The 19,066-nt window shown below is 39.2% G+C and overlaps 1 protein-coding gene across 7 annotated transcripts in view; it reads right to left on the reverse strand.

The window, feature by feature from the left end:
• The window catches only part of tmem269 (transmembrane protein 269), a 115,025-nt gene that overhangs the window by 49,719 nt on the left and 46,240 nt on the right, over nt 1-19,066 (reverse strand). For 4 of the 7 annotated variants that reach the window (XM_059951682.1, XM_059951689.1, XM_059951685.1 and 1 more), the window contains one exon: nt 1,945-2,092. In XM_059951682.1, the coding sequence (XP_059807665.1) occupies nt 1,945-2,092 (148 nt within the window). Of the gene's footprint in view, nt 1-1,944; nt 2,093-14,482; nt 14,598-19,066 lie in introns of all 7 variants that reach the window. The other 3 variants (XM_059951686.1, XM_059951687.1, XM_059951688.1) reach the window with 1 other exon arrangement.

A 19,066-nucleotide genomic window follows, 5' to 3' on the forward strand; every position in this document is an offset into this window, starting at 1 on the left:
GGAGATTTTGAACGATTTCTTCTCTTTGGTATTCACTAAGGAGAAGGATATTGAATTGTGTAAGGTGTGGGAAACAAGTAAGGAAGTTATGGAACCTATGACAATTAAAGAGGCACTTCTAAGAAATTTAAAAGTGGATAAATCTCTGGGTCCTGACAGAGGACCTTGAGAGAAGTTTGTGTAGAGATAGCAGGAGCTCTGACGGAGATCTTTCAGATGTCATTAGAAACGGGGATTGTGCCGGAGGATTGGTATTGCTCATGTGGTTCCATTGTTTAAAAAGGGTTCTAGAAGTAAGCCTAGCAAACCTGTCAGTTTGACATCAATGGTGGGTAAATTAATGGAAAGTATTCTTAGAGATAGCATTTATAATTATCTGGATAGACAGGATCTGATTAGGAGTAGCCAGCATGGATTTGTGCATGGAAGGTCATGTTTGACAAACCTTATTGAATTTTTTAAAGAAGTTACGAGGAATGTTGAAGAGGGTAAGTCAGTGGATGTTGTCTATATGGACTTCAGCAAGGCCTTTGACAAAGTTCCACATGGAAGGTTAGTTAAGAAGGTTCAGTCGTTAGGTATTAATGAAGTAATAAAATGGATTCAACAGTGGCTAGTTGGGAGATGCCAGAGAGTAGTGGTGGATAATTGTTTATCGGGATGGAGGCCGGTGACTAGCGGGGTGCCTCAGGGATCTGTTTTGGGCCCAATGTTGTTTGTAATATACATAAATGATCTGGATGATGGGGTGGTAAATTGGATTAGTAAGTATGCCGATGATACTGAGGTGGGTTTTCAAAGCTTGGAGGGAGATTTATGCCGGTTAGAAGAATGGGCTGAACGTTGGCAGATGGAGTTTAATGCTGAGAAGTGTGAGGTTCTACATTTTGGCAGGAATAATCCAAATAGAACATACAGGGTAAATGGTAGGGCATTGAGGAATGCAGTGGAACAGAGAGATCTAGGAATAACAGTGCATAGTTCCCTGAAGGTGGAGTCTCATGTAGATAGGGTGGTGAAGAAGGCTTTTGGAACGCTGGCCTTTATAAATCAGAGCATTGAGTACAGAAATTGGGATGTAATGTTAAAATTGTACAAGGCATTAGTAAGGCCAAATTTGGAATATTGTGTACAGTTCTGGTCACCGAATTATAGGAAAGTTATCAATAAATTAGAAAGAGCGCAGAGACGATTTACTAGGATGTTACCTGGGTTTCAGCACTTAAGTTACAGAGAAAGGTTGAACAAGTTAGGTCTCTATTCATTGGAGCGTAGAAGGTTGAGGGGGGATTTGATCGAGGTATTTAAAATTTTGAGAGGGATAGATAGAGTTGACGTGAATAGGCTGTTTCCATTGAGAGTAGGGGAGATTCAAACGAGAGGACATGATTTGAGAGTTAGGGGGCAGAAGTTTAAGGGAAACACGAGGGGTTATTTCTTTACTCAGAGAGTGATAGCTGTGTGGAATGAGCTTCCTGTAGAAGTAGTAGAGGCCAGTTCAGTTGTGTCATTTAAGGTAAAATTGGATAGGTATATGGACAGGAAAGGAGTGGAGGGTTATGGGCAGAGTGCGGGTAGGTGGGACGGTGAGATTAAGAGTTTGGCACAGACTAGGAGGGCCGAGATGGCCTGTTTCCGTGCTGTGATTGTTATATGGTTATATGGTTTATAAATCGCATTTTTCCCTTATTCCTGAAAATACAACTCTATATTTCTGTAAATCTTAGACACATTTTCATTTTTGCCTTCATCCTCCCATTGTAATATTCTCTAACGTACTGTGAAGCCTCCTATATTTGATATTTGCAACTAAATTCATCTTGAGCATAGTTTACTTCTATGAAGAAGTCTTTCAGAAAATAGCTTAAAATGTATGTAATTAAATATAATCAAGATAATTACCTACAGGGATCTTACAAAAAAAAGCAGATCTTTAATACTTACCCATTTAAGATGCATAAGATTGAAGATAGCCCCATTACAAGATTTGAGAGAGAAAGTGCATTAGCAGCATTCTTGCGTACAAATTCTTGAACCTGGATTCGGCCTGCCTGCTCACTAAGAAACAACTTCTTAGCGTGCTGAAAAATACCTAAAAGCAAAAATGTAATCAATCAGGTAACTACAATATTAATTCTAAGAATGATTTCTAGTTATAAGGGATAAATAGGTTTGGTAAAGAGGAAATAAAGCATAATATTGCTAGCATTATACAGTATGTTCCTTAATTTAATAAATGGAAGTCAAAGTCTGCTCAGATGTAATGCATCTTGGTCTACCTGTAAGACTGTGGACACGCAATACATTTCTGAATTTCAGATCAATGTAGACTTGTCTCCTCCATCAACATAAAGGCTCAAAATAACTAGCTGAAGACCAGCTGTTAAGTCCATTAACATCAATGACAATGTTCATGAATTTGGAAGGACTAGTTAACTAAACAAATAAACAAAGCTAGTGTATAGACACAAAGCCCATGGGGAACTTCACAGAAAGGCCATTGTATCAGCAGACATATATTGGCTGTGAAATAAAGGCAGACATAAATTTTGCTCAAAAGGGCCTCCTACTTTGCATGGGATGACAAATGGGGATGTGATTAAACAATCCTATAAGGATGTCATGATATGATTTAATGTTCTAGTATTCAGTATTTTTGCATCTAAATCAGAAAGCAATTAATAACTTACTGTCAATGGGATTCAGAACATTCTTGTCATAAATGTTACCTCTGATAAACAAAGGCCTTATGGCCAACTTAATCTTTTATTGATGCATCATTGTTATCTTTGGGTTTTGTGCTTAATTTTGAACATACTGGAAAGAGCAACAAAGATGTATATACATATAGATATCAGTCGATGTCAGTTTCAAGACATCCCTATCTTACAAGCTTTTCCAATACAATCACAATATTGCAAAAATTAGCAGAAGATTTTTGAAAGTGCATCTGTTGCAGGATATCCTGGGTCAAAAACCTTAAATTCTTATGGTAGCTATGGGCAATGTTTGGTGGATCCAGCCTGTCAGTAAAATGTGTCTATATTAAAACAATAAATTTTGATTAATGAGAGCTAAATAGCAATTATATAAAGCAGGTCAATAAAACAAATAGAGATTTGGTGCTCATACATTCCACATAGAACAACTGAAATTTCAAATTTTGGTGATAACTAATTAGCAATCATTGGAATTAATTTTTAGTTAAGTTCAATTCAAATGTTTAACCTTCTTCCATTCAAAAAATAAATAATCCACGAAAATGCAGCCCACAGTTAAGAAATGACACTTGTACACTCAATGTTCAGTGACAAGAATAACTAATAATTCTCATTTTTACTGTTCAGTGACAGTTGTATTTAACCTACTAGTTTATATATCTTAGAGGGAAAACTCCTGGCTCCCAATAACTTGTGCTTTATTTTATTTTTATTTTCTCCAAAATCTGGTTCCTAGGACAACTAATTTTGATCATTCTAGCTAAGCAGTAAATTATGTCAAACTGGATGGCTCACCTCTCCTTGCAATCTCCATCAATTGCTGGATAACTTAAAGCCTTTTGGAAGCATGTGTTGCCAGTGGTTACATGAAATCAAGGAAACTACACTATAACTGGAAACATTTACAAATTATTAAATAAGCTCCTCTGCTTTAGCTAAACAAATTAATAAACACTAATGCATTATTATATGTCACCAAGCTCAGATAATTATTTTAAAATAACTATTTCAAGCTTGCTACTATGGAAGTAAAATTCAAGAAGTACATTATGGAACAACACAGTTGGTATAATATGGAGTACTGTTTTTCAAGAAATCCATAAAAATCTGAGCTGATGAATGCATCCAGCTGCTAAAAATGCTAAAACAGTCCTTTGATTTTAAATAGTTTAAGTAATGGAAGGATAATTAAAATAGTAAGTTTAGGCTATTTTACTTTCATTACCTCATTCTATTAAATTTATGCTATCAATGGGATTTTAAAAACACAAAGCATCTAAACTATTATGTACATTAGCTTGGTGGGAGTAAAAACATTACTGCAGTCTCAAAAGGAAAGGAATTAGGATGCAGAAGATGAGCATTTAGTAAACAATTCTGGAAGACTATACTTAATTACATATACTTCAATGCAAGGAATTTGTGGTAAAGGTGTTATGCTTAGGCCAAAAATGATCTTATGCAAGTATATTCTGGCCATTACTAAATATGGCTTAAAGATGACTAATAGATGAGACAGAGATGGTGATAAAAAATAAGTAGATATAAGAAACTTTAGTTTAGGAAAACTAATGTTGGTAGAGGCAGAAACATCAGGGACTTCTAAGAGACATTTAGATTGGCACATGTGAGGTTTGTGAGGAAAATGGAAGGATATAAACACTGTGGACCAAAGGGCTTGTTCCTGTGCTCTACTGTTCTATGTTCTATGACCTTAGTGGTTGGGAAGACATTAGAGTCAATTGTTAAGGATGAGGTCATGGAGTACTTGGTGATACCAGACAAGATAGGACAAAGTTAGCATGGTTTCTTTAAGGAAAATCTTGCCTGACAAACCCGTTGGAATTCTTTGAGGTGATTACAAGTAGGATAGGGAAAAGAGATGCAGTGGATGTTGTATATTTGGTCTTGCAGATATTATGAGGTCTGGTGGAGGGGCAGGTAGTATTTAGGAAATAGGTAGAATGCAGAAGGACTTTGACAGATTAGGAGAATAGGCAAGAGGATGGCAAATTAAATACAATATTGGAAAATGCATGTTCATGCACTTTGGTAGTAAAAATAAATGTACAGAATATTTTCTAAACGGGGAGAAAATCCAAAAATCTGAGATGCTAAGGGACTTGGGAGTCCTTGTGTAGAATATCTTAGAAGCCAATTTGCAAGTAGAGACAGTGGTGAGGAAGGCAAATGCCACGTCAGCATTCATTTCAATAGGCCTCGCATACATGAGCAAGGATGTAATGCTGAGACTTTATAAGGCACTGGTGAGGCTTCACCTTGAGTACTATTAATGGTTTTGGGCTCCTCATCTGAGAAAAGATGTGCTGGCATTGGAAACAGTTCAGAGGAGGTTCACAAGGATGATTCTGGGAAAGAGAGGATTATCATACAAGGAACATTTGATAGCTCTGTGTCTGCTCACTGGAATTTAAAAGAATGAGAGTGGGGTGGAGAGATCTCATTGAAATATTTCGAATGTTGAAAGGCCTAGACAGAGTAGATGTAGAAAGGATGTTTCCCATGGTGGGAGTCTATGACAAGAGTGCACAGCTTCAGGAAAGAGGGGTGACCATTTAAAACAGATACGGAGAAATTTCTTTATCCAGAGGGTGGTGAATTTGTAGAACTAATTACCATAGGCAGCTGTGTAGGCCAGGTCATTGGGTGTATTTAAGGCAGAGATTGAAAGGTTTTTGATTGGACACAACATCAAAAGTTACAGGAGATGGCCAGGAGTGGGGCTGTTGATGGGAAAAAAGGATCAGCCATGATTCAATGGTGGAGCAGATGCGAGAGCCAAATGGCCTAATTCTGTTCCAACATCTTATGGAAACAATAGTAACTGCAAGGAAGGAGAACATATTAAAAGAAAAAAAATCAACAAATCAGCTGACTTCAGATGAAAAGAGGTAATAATCCAGTTTCATTAATAGCACTATACTATAGGCCCTCAAAGAGTCAAAGGTGGATGGTAAAAATGATAATGCTAAAGAAAAAACAAAGACGTGAAAAAAATGACAAGGCATAAATGGTGGGCATTAGATTTGCACTGACTGCCTTAGTAGAGATGTGTAGGTATAGAATTGCAAACTGTTAGCATCTCAATTAAAAACAGCCAGAGCCAAAAGGCAAATTTTGAAAATCTGTAGGAAAGATGGTACCCTGGCTTGGGAATATGAAGAAGTTAATAAGATACTTCAAAATTTTTATACTGACTTTATAAATCTCAATTTCCAGTGGATTCTTCTAAAATGAATGCTTTTTAATGAAAGATTGTTTTTCCTCAAATTTCCATTGATCAAATAAATCTTGATGCTCAAATTACTGAAGCTGAAATTCATAAAGCTATTTTTTCAATGCAATCTGGTAAGGTCCCTGGACTTGATGGCTACCCTGTAGAATTCTATAAAAACATTTGGAAAATTGCTTTCTCCGTATATGTTGGAAATATTTAAGGACTCTTTTGTGAAAGGCGATTTACCCTCTACTTTTTATGAGGCTTCTATTTCTTTAATTCTTAAAAAGGATAAAGATCTTACTGATTGTGCCTCATGTAGATCTATTTCATTATTGAATGTTGATGCTAAGATCCTGTCAAAGATAATGGCCAATCACTTGGAAAATATTTTGGGTAAAATTATTTTAAAAGATCAAACAGGATTTATAAAGGGCCATTATTCCTTTTCAAATATTCAAAGATTATTTAATATTATATATTCATTTACTTTTAAAACTCCACAATGCATTGTCTCTGTGGATGCTGAAAAAGCATTTGATCGAGTCGAATGAAAATATTTATTTAATGTCTTACAGAAATTTGGTTTTGGTGTTAATTTTAATAATTGGATTAGAATGATATATAAAACTCCTATTGCTACTGTTATTACTAATAATTGTAGATCCCCTTTTTTCAGTTTTCACAGGGGTTGTCTATTAAGTCCTTTCTTATTTATTATTAGAACCCCTTGCTATTGCTCTTCGTGAAGCTAAAGATACTCATGGGATTCTTGTGAATGAGACCATTCATAAGATTTCTCTTTATGCTGATGATTTACTGGTTTATGTATCTAATCCTGAGGAATCTATCCCTGCCTTGCTAAAATTATTTAATGAATTTGGAGCAAGTGAACTGTTTCCTTTAAATGAATCTGTTTGACTTTTATAACGGAGGACTGGATGCGGATCTTGAAGTTGGTTAACTCTTCCTCAATTTGTGCTAGCCATTCATTGATTCAATTTAAAATTGTACATCGTTATTATTTGACGAAGGAGAGGTTGTCTAAAATCTTTCCTAATGTTGATGGTTATTGTGATAGATGTAAAACTGAGACAGCTATACTGACACACATGTTTTTGTCTTGTTCTATGCTGGAACAGTTTTGGAAGTCAGTTTTTTCTACAATTTCTAAAGCACTTAAAATTAATTTACAACCTAACAAATTAACTGTGCTCTTTGGAATCATACCTCAAAATATCCATGGTACTTCTTTGTCTAACATGTTACTGCATTTGTTACACTGATAACTAGGAGGGCCATTCTGTGAAGTGGAAGGATATGTCGGCTCCCACTCTGTCACAAAGGTTCTCTCAAGTGATATGTCTTAGTTTGGAGAAAATTAGAAGTCAAACCTTTGAACCTATGTTTGATTTCGAGAAAAGATGGGGTTCATTTACTTGTTACCACCATTTGAGTTAATTGACAGATTTCCTCCATGATCTAATTGTAAATTTTGGTATAATTTTTTTTTGCTGGTGGTTTGATGTTTACCTTTAGAACCTTTTTGTATGACGCATGGCTCCAGGGTTGATCACCTAATAGGTTCTTTTTTGTCCAACACTTTTTTCTTGCTTTAGTAGGGTTTTGTTTTCTTCTCTTTTTGGTGTCACTATATTTTTCAATCCTTAGTATTTTTTTTTCCTCTTCTGAGTCATTGTAAGTGTTACTTACTTCAATGTACTCTTGTTATTTTGGATAATAATAATAATAAAAAGATTTGAAAAAGAAAGAATTTCTAAAATGCACTTCAGCTAACTTTAACCAAAATGTAGAATTCCCAACAAGGAAATGGTACTCAGTTTTGGGGGATGAATCTAAGAAGTTTAGACCTAGAAAGGATTGCTAAGGAAAAGTAGTTTGGAAGCAGTAATCATGAATTATTAGTTATGAAAAAAGACAAAGGAAGACCAGGAATAAAATTTTTATGTCAGGGCAAGGCCAACTCTACCAAATATGATTTGGCAGAAAAGAACTGCAGATTCTACCTCATTTAGAATACCTACAATGGAAGTACACATTTAGAACAAATATGCTCTCAATAAAATATGGGTTAACTCCCAAATCTACGATCGATATTGAGAAAAATACCTGGTAGAATAAGACAAAAATGGAGAGCTATGAGAAATATGGGGAGTGGAATTTGGCAGGCTTGAGATGCATAAATGTGGATACATCCTTGAGGCCAGATCATGTGTATTTGAAGCAAAGGAAGACATTTCTAGAATCCTGGCAGAGATTCTTGTATCTTCTTTAGCTACAGGTAAAGCACTGGAAAACTAGAGGGTGGCTAAACAGGGAACTTCGGTAACCTCAAGCCAGTGAGCCTTACATTAGAGATGGGCAAGTTACTGGAGAGGATTCTGGAATAAAAAAGGACAAATCCATACCTACATTTGGAAAGGCAAGGACTGATTAGGGATAGTCTTCATGGATCAGTATATGGAAAATCAAGTCTCATGAATTTAATTAAGTTCTTTAAAATAGGTAACCACAAGGACTAACAAAGGGAGCGCTATGGACAGATATATGGACTTTAGAAAGGTCTTTGACAAGGTCACATATAATAGACTGGTCTGGAAGGTGAGATCACATGGGATCCAAGCTAAGGTAGCTATATGGATATAAAATTGGCTTGTTGGAAGTAGTGAGAGACTGGTATTGGAGGATTGTCCAGTAATGTGCTAGAAGAATCAGTGCTGGGTCTTCTGTTGCTTATCATCTATATTAACATTTTGGTAGAGAACATAAGTTTGTGGATGACACCAATATTGGTGGTGTGGTGGACATTGAAGGATCTAAAGTGACTGGGAAAGTGAGTGAAGGGATGGCAGATAGAATTTAACTCAACTGAGAAATGTTTAACCTAGAGCAGGACTTATGTCTAGGTTAATGAGAACACTGGCAACTGTTCCAGAACAGAGAGGCATTGGTCCAAAAAGTACCTAGTTCCCTAAATGTGGTGACACAGATGATTAGGTGTATGGCTTCCTTACCTTCACTGAATGGGGCACTGGGGACAAAAGCAAGTTACAGGTTTAAAATATATACAGTCTACATCTGGAAATATTGTGTGTTGTCTGGTCACCATACTATAAAAAGAATAAGATTAAATAGGAGAGGACATAGAAAACCGCCATGGAGCCTAACTGTCCGCGACAGTGGAGTTTCTGTACCATGCATGCTCGGACACTCTCTACTGCACTTATAGAAGGTTGTGAATATGGATGTGTTTAGTCCAGCTCTCTTCAGCTTCCTCAGGTAGTAGAAGCATTGGTAAGCTTTCTTGATTGTTCACCAAGCACAGATGATGTGGTCCTTTCAACCACTGATTCACAAGCCACAGTGATTTGCTCTGGAGAGAGTCATCATACTCCAGGTCTTTTGACTCATCAATTAAATTTGAAGAAACTTGGGGACCGTTCGTTCGACATTTTCATACGAATTAATTTGGCCTCTTCCAGACCTTCTCTTTACTTATCCTTGTTCAGGTATGGAGTTCCGGAGTTTTTGGCACTATCATATACAAATAAACTGTTATTATTGCCCATGTTAGTTTAGTTTAGTATTTTTTTCATATTTTTTGCTTGTATTTTTAATAATTTCTTTTTCTTTTGATGATTATTTTTATTTTTTTCATATAATTATTATAGACTTGATTGATAATGTACTATGTTTCTATGTTGATATTTTAATAGGATATTGTTATCCTACTACTAATTCAATTTCAAGTCTTATGCATTTATAACCTATTTATTATTATATTATGTTTCTTTTATATATGAAATTCAATAAAAAGATTGAAAAAAAAGATCATACTCCAGGTCAGATGAGAGATAACCCAGGTCAGGTTTCAGACCACAGTACCCAGGTAGATCCTTGACACGATGGCGGTGGTGAGAAGGTAAAGAAGAGGAGGAAGGTCAAGTGCCCAGTAATGGCAGATAAGAGGGCTTGGTGTGGGACATCAAAGAAAGATGGAAGAAATGGGTGATATGATTTACGATGTTGGAAAGTACCAGTTTGGTTCAGTTGAGTTGAAGAAAGCAAAGCCTACAGACACCAGGCAGGCGCCAGATGGAGATCAGTAGGTTGAGGAGAGAGCTTAGATCCTTGAGACAGAGGTGGAAGGTAGCAAGTGAGGGTGACAAGCCAGGGCTTGCTGATCTCCGAGAACATTTTTGTTTGAAGTCAGCATCACTCCGTCATGCAGTCACAACGTAAAAAGAGAAAGAAGAGAGGGAAGGCAAGAAAGTCGTTCTTTGAGAACTCTCACCAGTTCACAAAGAAATTGTTTGAACAAAGTAAGAGCGGGCAGTTTAACATGACTCAACAAGAACTTGAGGATCACCTGGTAAGCACCTACTCTAACGAACAGCAGGACACTCTTTCGCTTGATATTTCAGGCCTTGTGAAGCCTACTGAGCCAAGAGTGAAGTTCGACCTGTCAGAACCCAAACTGGCAGAAGTTGAACAGTTCATCAGAAAGGTAAGGTCAGGTTCAGTGCCAGAACCCAATGGAGTGCTGTATAATGTGTTAAAGAAGTGTGAAGAGTGGAGATTGCTAAAGGTGGTGTGGAAACATGGTGTTGTTCATTTGTCATAGTGAGGCTGAAAGAGTATACATCCTGAAGGAAGAGAATTCTACTACATTGAATCAGTTCTGACCAATTTCACTCCTGAAAGTAGAGAGGAAGATTATATTTGGCATTCTAGCAAAAAGAATATCTTCATTTGTGATAGAGAATGGATTGATAAATATATCTGTGCAGAAGGCAGGAATACCAGCCTTCCTGGAATGCCTTGAACATACTAGTATGATATGACATACCATCCAGGAGTTGAAAAGGTTGAGAAGAAATCTGGCTGTAGTTTGGCTTGATCTTGCAAATGCGTATGGTTCCATTCCCCATGTCCTGATTGAGTTTGCAATGGAATTCCTATGGATTCCTGCTAAGGTGAAGAACTTTGTTATGTAGTACTACAAAGATTTCCGGATGAGGTTTTCCACTCAGCAGTTTACAGCTAGGTGGCAGAGCTTGGATGTTGGAATCCCAATGGGATGTGCAATTTCACACATCCTTTTTGGGTTAGCCGTGGAGGTCGTTGTGAGGGCTGCAGAATCAGTGGGACTAGGTGTCGCAATGATGGCAGAAGGGAGTTACCACCAAGGGTGGACGATCTCACTCTTTTGGGTCCTACCATGGAGGCACTGGAAAGTGTACTATCTAGACTCAAGGAGCTAATGGATTAGGGAAGAATGAAGTTCAAGACCAAGAAGTCAAGGAGCCTTGTTCTTAGGAGAGGAAAGCTGGTTGACTTTCATTTCACCCTTTGTGGAGAGGAGATTCCATCCATTCAGGACCAACCAGTTAAGAGCCTCGGGCAATGGTACACCGAGGAGCTGAGAGACACCAAGAGGGTTCAAGAGACAGGAGAACAGATCAGCAGGGATCTGATATCTGTCGACAAGTGTGGCTTGCCTGGCAAGTTGAAGTTGTGGTGCTTGCAGTACGGACTGATGCCACGGATAATGTGGCCACTAACTGTCTATGAAGTGGCAATGTCCCATGTTGAGACAATGGAATGGAGGATCAACAAGTATGTGAGGAAGTGGCTTGGAGTACCGAGCAGCCTCACCAATGTTGCAATTCACAGTAGCCAGACAAAACTTACCATCCCAGTGCAATCCCTTGTTGAAGAGGTCAAGATAGCCAAGGTAAGATCATTCTTGATGCTTTGAGACTCAAAAGACCCTGTCATCAAGAACACCCAGCCGGATGTGAGATCAGGCAGCAAGTGAGGCTAAGTCTAGACTGAAGCACAAGGAGATGGTTGGGGCTACCCAGCTAGGCTGCCAGGGACTTAGATGGACAACCCACAAGTGGTGGTCATCTTCTACAGGTAAGGAGCGCCGTGAGCTTGTGACGCAAGAAATATGAGGGGTAGAAGAGGAGAAGAGGTTAGCTAAAACAGCTGGCCTGGCTAAACAAGGGGCTTGGACCTGGTGGGAAAATGTTGAACGACATCTATCTTGGAATGTTCTGTGGTAGATGGAACCGCTCCGCATTTCTTTTCTATACAGAGAAGTGTACAACCTGCTCCCAACACCTGCCAACCTCAGCACCTGGTATGAAAATAAGACAGACAGGGGTGCTGCTTGTGGCGAAAAAGGAACACTTCAGCATATTTTGAGTGCATGCAGAGTCAATCTTTCCAGTGGCATGTACACTTGGAGACATAACAATGTTCTCAAAATTGTAACAGAAGCGGTTGAGCAGAGAGTACTGCAGCACAACTTATCTCATGCCCCATGCTGCACAGAACATTGCATATCATTTGTGAAAGAAGGCTCCAAGTCAAGGGTGGACAGTGCAAACCCACAAACAAGCATACTTTTTTCAGCCAATGATTGGTGTGTCAAGGCTTACCTGGAAGGGAAAAGCAGTTTCCCGGAGCAAATAGCTTTCACCACATTGGGTCTAATCGTATGGTCTGACACCAGAAGAGAAGTGGTTATTGGTGAACTCACAGTCCTCTGGGAAGACAACATCGATGAAGCCCATGAGTTCAAGTTAACCAAGTATGCAGAATTAAGATCAGAGTGCAGAGACAGAGGGTGGAAGGTCTCATGCTACCCATTCGAAGTAAGCTGCTGTGGCTTTATTGCGTCCAGTTTCCAGAAGTGGCTGCATGACTTGGCTTCACTAGATGAGAGATCAAGTCAACCAGCAGGGCTGTAGCTGAGGCAGCAGAGGCAGGATCATCATGGGTGTGGACCAAGTACGTCCAGAGGGGCAGATAGTTGGACAGTGTATCCATCTTTTGCAAACCCTTCAGTCGTTACGTAGGCACCTGAAGAATAGACTATCTGTTGGATGGAAGTGACCAACAACTCTATTAGAGGCAGATGTTAAGTTTTTAAGCTCACTAGTGGGAGGTGGTGCTTTAGCACTGCTGGCCCACCACCTCGAGGGAGTCTTGATTATAAGCGGGCCGAAACTTCTGAAGACAGGTGGCAGATCAACGGATGATCCCACTGGTGATAGCACAGGACAGTTATCTCAGTCCAAGTGCATTTTCAATTCAATTCCGTGTTCCAGACCATGAAAGGTTGTACAAGATGTGCACTCTCAGGAATTTGAAACTACTCACAGTTTCCACTGCTGTGCTGCCAATGTAAAGGGGCATGTGAGTTCTCCATTAGTCGATTACCATTTCCTTTGTCTTGTTGACAATGAGGAAGAGGTCATGTGCCTGGCACAAGCCTTCATGCTCTTCCACCTCCTATCTGTAGGCGTTCTCATCATTGCTGGTGATGAACACTACCAATGTCATGTTACTGGTGAACTTGACAATGTAACTACTTGGTTGTTTGGCCGTGCAGTCGTGTGTGAGCACGGTGTATATCAGTGGGGTCAGCACACACTGAAGGCACCTGTTTTGAGAATGATGGAGAGGGAAGAGCAGGTTTGCATCCAGACTATGAGGTTTGTTGGTAGGAGGTCCAACACCTTAATAGTGTGAACAGTGGTGTATTTAGACCACTTTATGACTAAGGTTGTGACAACACAAATTTGTGTGCAAAGGAGGGTTATGAGATGTTGAAAAGATTAGGAAATTATGGTTATCAGGAGAGTGGCTAGAGAAACTAATGGTAATTTAACTGAAGTATTCAAAATAACTAAAAGGGATGAATATGACCTATTTTTTCTTGGCAGGAAGGCACTAGGAAGTACAATTTTAAAATAATTTATGGAAGATTAGAAGAAAAACTGCTTTAATCCTAAGAGAGGATCTAGAACTCATTGTCCAAACGGGAGAGGAAAGAAAAGGCCCTTGTCAAACTTAAAAGGTACCTGAATGAATAGAAAGCAGAAGCCTGAAGGCTATGGATGAAGAGTCAGAAAGTGGTAGTGATCTAAGCGGTTTCATTTTTGGCAGGCAAGGTTATCATGAGCAAAATGGTCAGCACCATTCTTTGAAATTTCCGTGATCCCCTGGTGTTTGATGATCCTTTCATGGTTAAAATATTAAGACTTAAAATTAGTAATGGGAAGAAGATAGTGTAAGTTTGCTCATAATTATTTGGGAGCCTGGTGTTTCCTTCTAATATTGGTCATATTAATTCTTCCAATTCTAATTTTCATTCAATTAATGCTGTAAGCACATAATGAGCATTATTTTTAGACCTATGAACAGAACATGAACTATACTTCTGAACCATTTTCACTTTTAGGAATGAATGGAAAAATAGTTAAACTATTCAAGCTTTTAAATAAAATAGGCTAGTCTTTTACAAATCACATGACTACTTTGAAATTTCCATCAATTTCAGTTGTAGCTTTTCCCATCCTACTAAGTACATTGCAAATAAAACAATCAGACTTCTCTCTATCCCTCTCCCACTGCCCACTCCCACCACTAGACATCATGCTGCTTTACCACATTTCCCAACTTTCAAATGTGCGTGCTTTTTAAATACCTAAATCCTAAGCTTTACGTGGGAGAAAGGTTTAAGCTTCAAGTCCTACTATTGTGTTTTGCACCCTGCACTTCACGTGTTTTCCAAAGCCAGCCAAGTTCAAGTCTTTCTCGATCTGAAAGAAAACAGCAGATCAGAGCAACACAGAAGGCAAGACTACATTTTAAAATGTTTGCTAAACCCATACTGGAGAGACCAGAAATATCTTCATATAAATGGCATGTTGAAAACCCACTTCCCCTATATTTCCTTATTCTTTGTGTTTAACTGAATAAATGAAGAATAGTTAACTCTAATAGTGATCCAGTGGAAAAAAGCTCATTGGACTAAAGGCCATTGATTAATTTCAGAAGTATGGATATCACTTTAACTACAGGCATTTATTATCCATCCTTAATTGCCTCTAAGTTGCATAAGCAGTTAAAAATTAACTACATCAATCAATGGTTATGTAACATACTGCTTTAATATCATAAGTATGCCAAATTATTTAATGGTTGCAATAGGCTTGACGTTTTTTTGTGATTCAATCCCACATACAAATAAAGTGTCTGATATCTAAAAAGTAGGGTTGAAATATTAAAGACAAATAACAGCTAAGTGTGTAAATATTCCCATTAGCCGCCATTAATTATTTTATTTTCACCCAAGATCTTTTGAAGCAGAGATAATACTGCAGATGAAATAATTGTTGCACACACCACAAGCAAAATCCTTTTTTCCCCCTGAAAATTAACTCAGAAACACAACAGCCTTGAATATAATTCATGTCATGGTGAGAGATCTCTATCAAATGACCACTTAAAAATGTAAGTGACTATAATATCGTGACTAATATCGAGAGTGCGGCAGTGCCAAATGAAAATTACTTCAAGTACTTCATTGAACTTGTCACTTGTTCTGTATACTGCAATGTTGTAAAATTTTTAAAAATATCACAAATTAGTTTGAAACACACCAACAGCACAAATAGGATTCATTTGCATTAACTCATTATAACTTTTGAAAATGTTTCATAACTCATCGGTAATATAAAATTATTTTGTTTTTTACTGAACCTTTGAAATCATATTTTGTACTTTTGGATTTCATGCAAAATAGAGTAACATTTAAAATCAGGCCGCAGTTCATGTAGGATTACTGATTTCACTTTTGTTGTGCTAAACCAGGGGTCACCAACCTTTTTTGCACCATGGACCGGTTTAATATTGACAATATTCTTGCAGACCGGTCTATGGGTGGGGGGGGGGGGGGGGGTGCTAGTGCTAATCACGACCGGAATATAGGTGATGAGTCAACTAGCTCACTTATAAGTGGCTAATACACTCAATTTCATTTCTATAAGGGTTTATCTAATGAATTTAATATTAAACACACAGCACATATTTTCCTCGTATGAACATATAAAATCATTGCAACACACCAATATCCCTGAATCAGTGGGAGCCCTGGTCTTATTTCCCTGCAACAAGACGGTCCCATCGAGAGGTGATGGGAGACAGCGATATTCGAAGGGGGTTCCTTATGTCCAGTCTATTCCACAATTTAGTTTTTGTTGCATTCATTGCAGAAAACCCCACTTCGCAGAGATATGATGTTGGAAGTGGACGCAACGTTTTCAGTGCTTTCATGGCTATCTCAGGATATTCAGCCTTGACTTTGATCCAGAATGCCAGAAGAGGTGTTATGTCAAACATACTTTTCAGCTCACAATCATTTGCAAGCTTGAGGAGTTGATCTTCTTCCCGCGCTGAAATGGATGATTCACTGGACACATTCACAAATGGGTCACGGACCCATTCCTTTGTACATCTTGGATCATTTGCAGTTGGGAAGTTACACTGGAATTCTGTCGACAGCAAAGATAGGTGATCACACACCAGCTGTGAGAACGGTGCAGCCTCAGTCTCTCCCAAAATCCCAGTTAATGTTGCAAACATGTCAAATATGCCCCGGTCCACTGCTCGTCCCCAGAGTTCCAGTTTGGCTTTGAAAGCAGACATTTTACCTGCCAACTTGAAGACAGTTGTCATTCTCCCCTGAAGTGACAAATTGAGTTCATTGAAAATGTCACACAGATAAGCCAGTTTTGCTTTCCACTCCTCGTCACTGAAGTGTGCTGCCAGTGGTGACTTTTTTCCTGAAGGAAATCTCTGTAGTGGTTCTCTTAACTCAAAAACCCTGGCCAGGGCTTTCCCCCTTGACAGCCACCTGACTTCAGTGTGTAAGAGAAGGTGTTCGTGATCTGCATCCATTTCCTTGCAAAGCTTCTCAGACTTAAGTTAAGGGCTTTTGCTTTGATGTGATTGATAACTTCAATGTCACTCAATACACTGTTAAGATCAGGTGACATTTTTCGGCTAGCCAGCATTTCCCTGTGTATGACACAGTGTGTAGACTGGCATTCAGGAGCAACCTCTTTGATTTGGGTAGTGAAACCAGACAGCTGTACAGTCATAGTTGCAGCCCCGTCTGTGCATATTCCAACAGGATGACCAGTCCAGTTTGCCTGACATGTAGTCATTCAAAGACTTGAATAGTTCTGCCCCAGTTGTTTTAGTTGGCAGCAGCAGTGCACACAACATATCCTCGTGCACATCATCTTGAAATATATATTGCACATAAACCAGCAGTATTGCCTTGTCGACATCAGTAGGCTTGTTGACCTGGATAGCATATCATGGTGAGTCGTTAGGCTAACAGCTGTGCTTCAATGTCAATAGACAATAGGTGCAGAAGTAGACCATTCGGCCCCTCGAGTCTGCACCGCCATTCTGAGATCATGGCTGATCATTCACTATCAATACCCAGTCCCTGCCTTGTCCCCATATCCCTTGATTCCCCTATTGATCAGATATCTATCTAGCTCCTTCTTGAAAGCATCCAGAGAATTGGCCTCCACCGTCTTCCGGGGCAGTGCATTCCACACCTCCACAACTCTTTGGGAGAAGAAGCTCTTCCTCAACTCTGTTTTAAATAACTGACCTCTTATTCTCAATCCATGCCCTCTGGTACTGGACTCTCCCAACATCTGGAACATATTTCCTGCCCCAATCCTATCAAATCCTTTAATGATCTTAAACGTTTCAATCAGATCCCCTCTCAATCTCCTCAATTCCAGCGTGTACAAGCCCAATCTTTCCAATCTCTCTGCGTAAGACAGCCCTGCCATCCCAGGAATCAACCTAGTGAATCTACGCTGCACTTCCTCAATTGCCAGAATGTCCTTCCTTAAACCTGGAGACCAAAACTGTACACAATATTCCAGGAGTGGTCTCACCAGGGCCCTGTACAAATGCAAAAGGACATCCTTGCTCTTGTACTCAATTCCCCTTGTAACAAAGGCCAACATTTCATTTGCCCTCTTCACTGCCTGTTGCACTTGCTCATTCACCTTCATTGACTGGTGAACTAGGACTCCTAGGTCTCTTTGCATTTCTCCCTTACCTAACTCTACACCGTTCAGACAATACTCTGCCCTCTTGTTCCTGCTTCCAAAGTGGATAACTTCACATTTATTCACATTGAATGACATCTGCCAAGTATCTGCCCACTCACCCAGCCTATACAAGTCCCCCTGTATTCTCCGAACGTCCTCTTCGCATGTCACACTGCCACCCAGTTTAGTATCGTCAGCAAACTTGCTGATATAGTTTTCAATGCCCTCATCTAAATCGTTGACATAAATCGTAAAGAGCTGTGGTCCCAATACAGAGTCCTGTGGTACCCCACTAGTCACCTCCAGCCAGTCCGAGAAACACCCATTCACTGCTACCCTTTGCTTTCTATCTGCCAACCAGTTTTCTATCCATGTTGAAACCCTGCCCCCAATGCCATGAGCTCTGATTTTACTCACCAATCTCCTATGTGGCACCTTATCGAATGCCTTCTGAAAATCTAGGTACACAACATCCACTGGCTTACCCTCGTCTAACATCCTTGTTACACCCTCAAAAAACTCCAACAGATTAGTCAAGCATGATTTGCCCTTGGTAAATCCATGCTGGCTCGGCCTAATCCTATTTCTGCCATCAAGATGTGCCACTATTTCATCCTTTATAATGGACTCAAGCATCTTCCCCATGACTGACATTAGGCTAACAGGGCGATAGTTCTCCGTTTTCTCCTTCCCTCCCTTCTTGAAAAGTGGGATAACATTAGCCACTCTCCAATCTTCAGGAACTGATACTGAATCTAAGGAACATTGGAAAATGATTATCAATGCATCCGCAATTTCCTGAGCCACCTCTTTTAGAACCCTCGGATGCAGACCATCTGGACCCAGGGATTTATTAGTCTTCAGTCCTACCAGTCTACTCATCACAGTTTCTTTCCTAATGTCAATCTGTCTCAATTCCTCTGATATCTTATGACCCTGGCCCATCCATACATCTGGGAGATTCCTCCACTATGTCATCGATTCTCCTTGAAACTGTGGTAGCTGAAAGAGAAACCTGTGCCATCTTATTAGCTGCAGCTTTTCCCAACAGTTCACAGCACATCTCCTTGGCAGCAGGCAGAATCAATTCTTCACCAATAGTGAAAGGCTTCTTAGCCTTAGCAATACGACTAGCCACTAAGCAT

Source organism: Hypanus sabinus, chromosome 27, assembly GCF_030144855.1.
Source record: "Hypanus sabinus isolate sHypSab1 chromosome 27, sHypSab1.hap1, whole genome shotgun sequence".
NCBI lineage: Eukaryota > Metazoa > Chordata > Chondrichthyes > Myliobatiformes > Dasyatidae > Hypanus > Hypanus sabinus.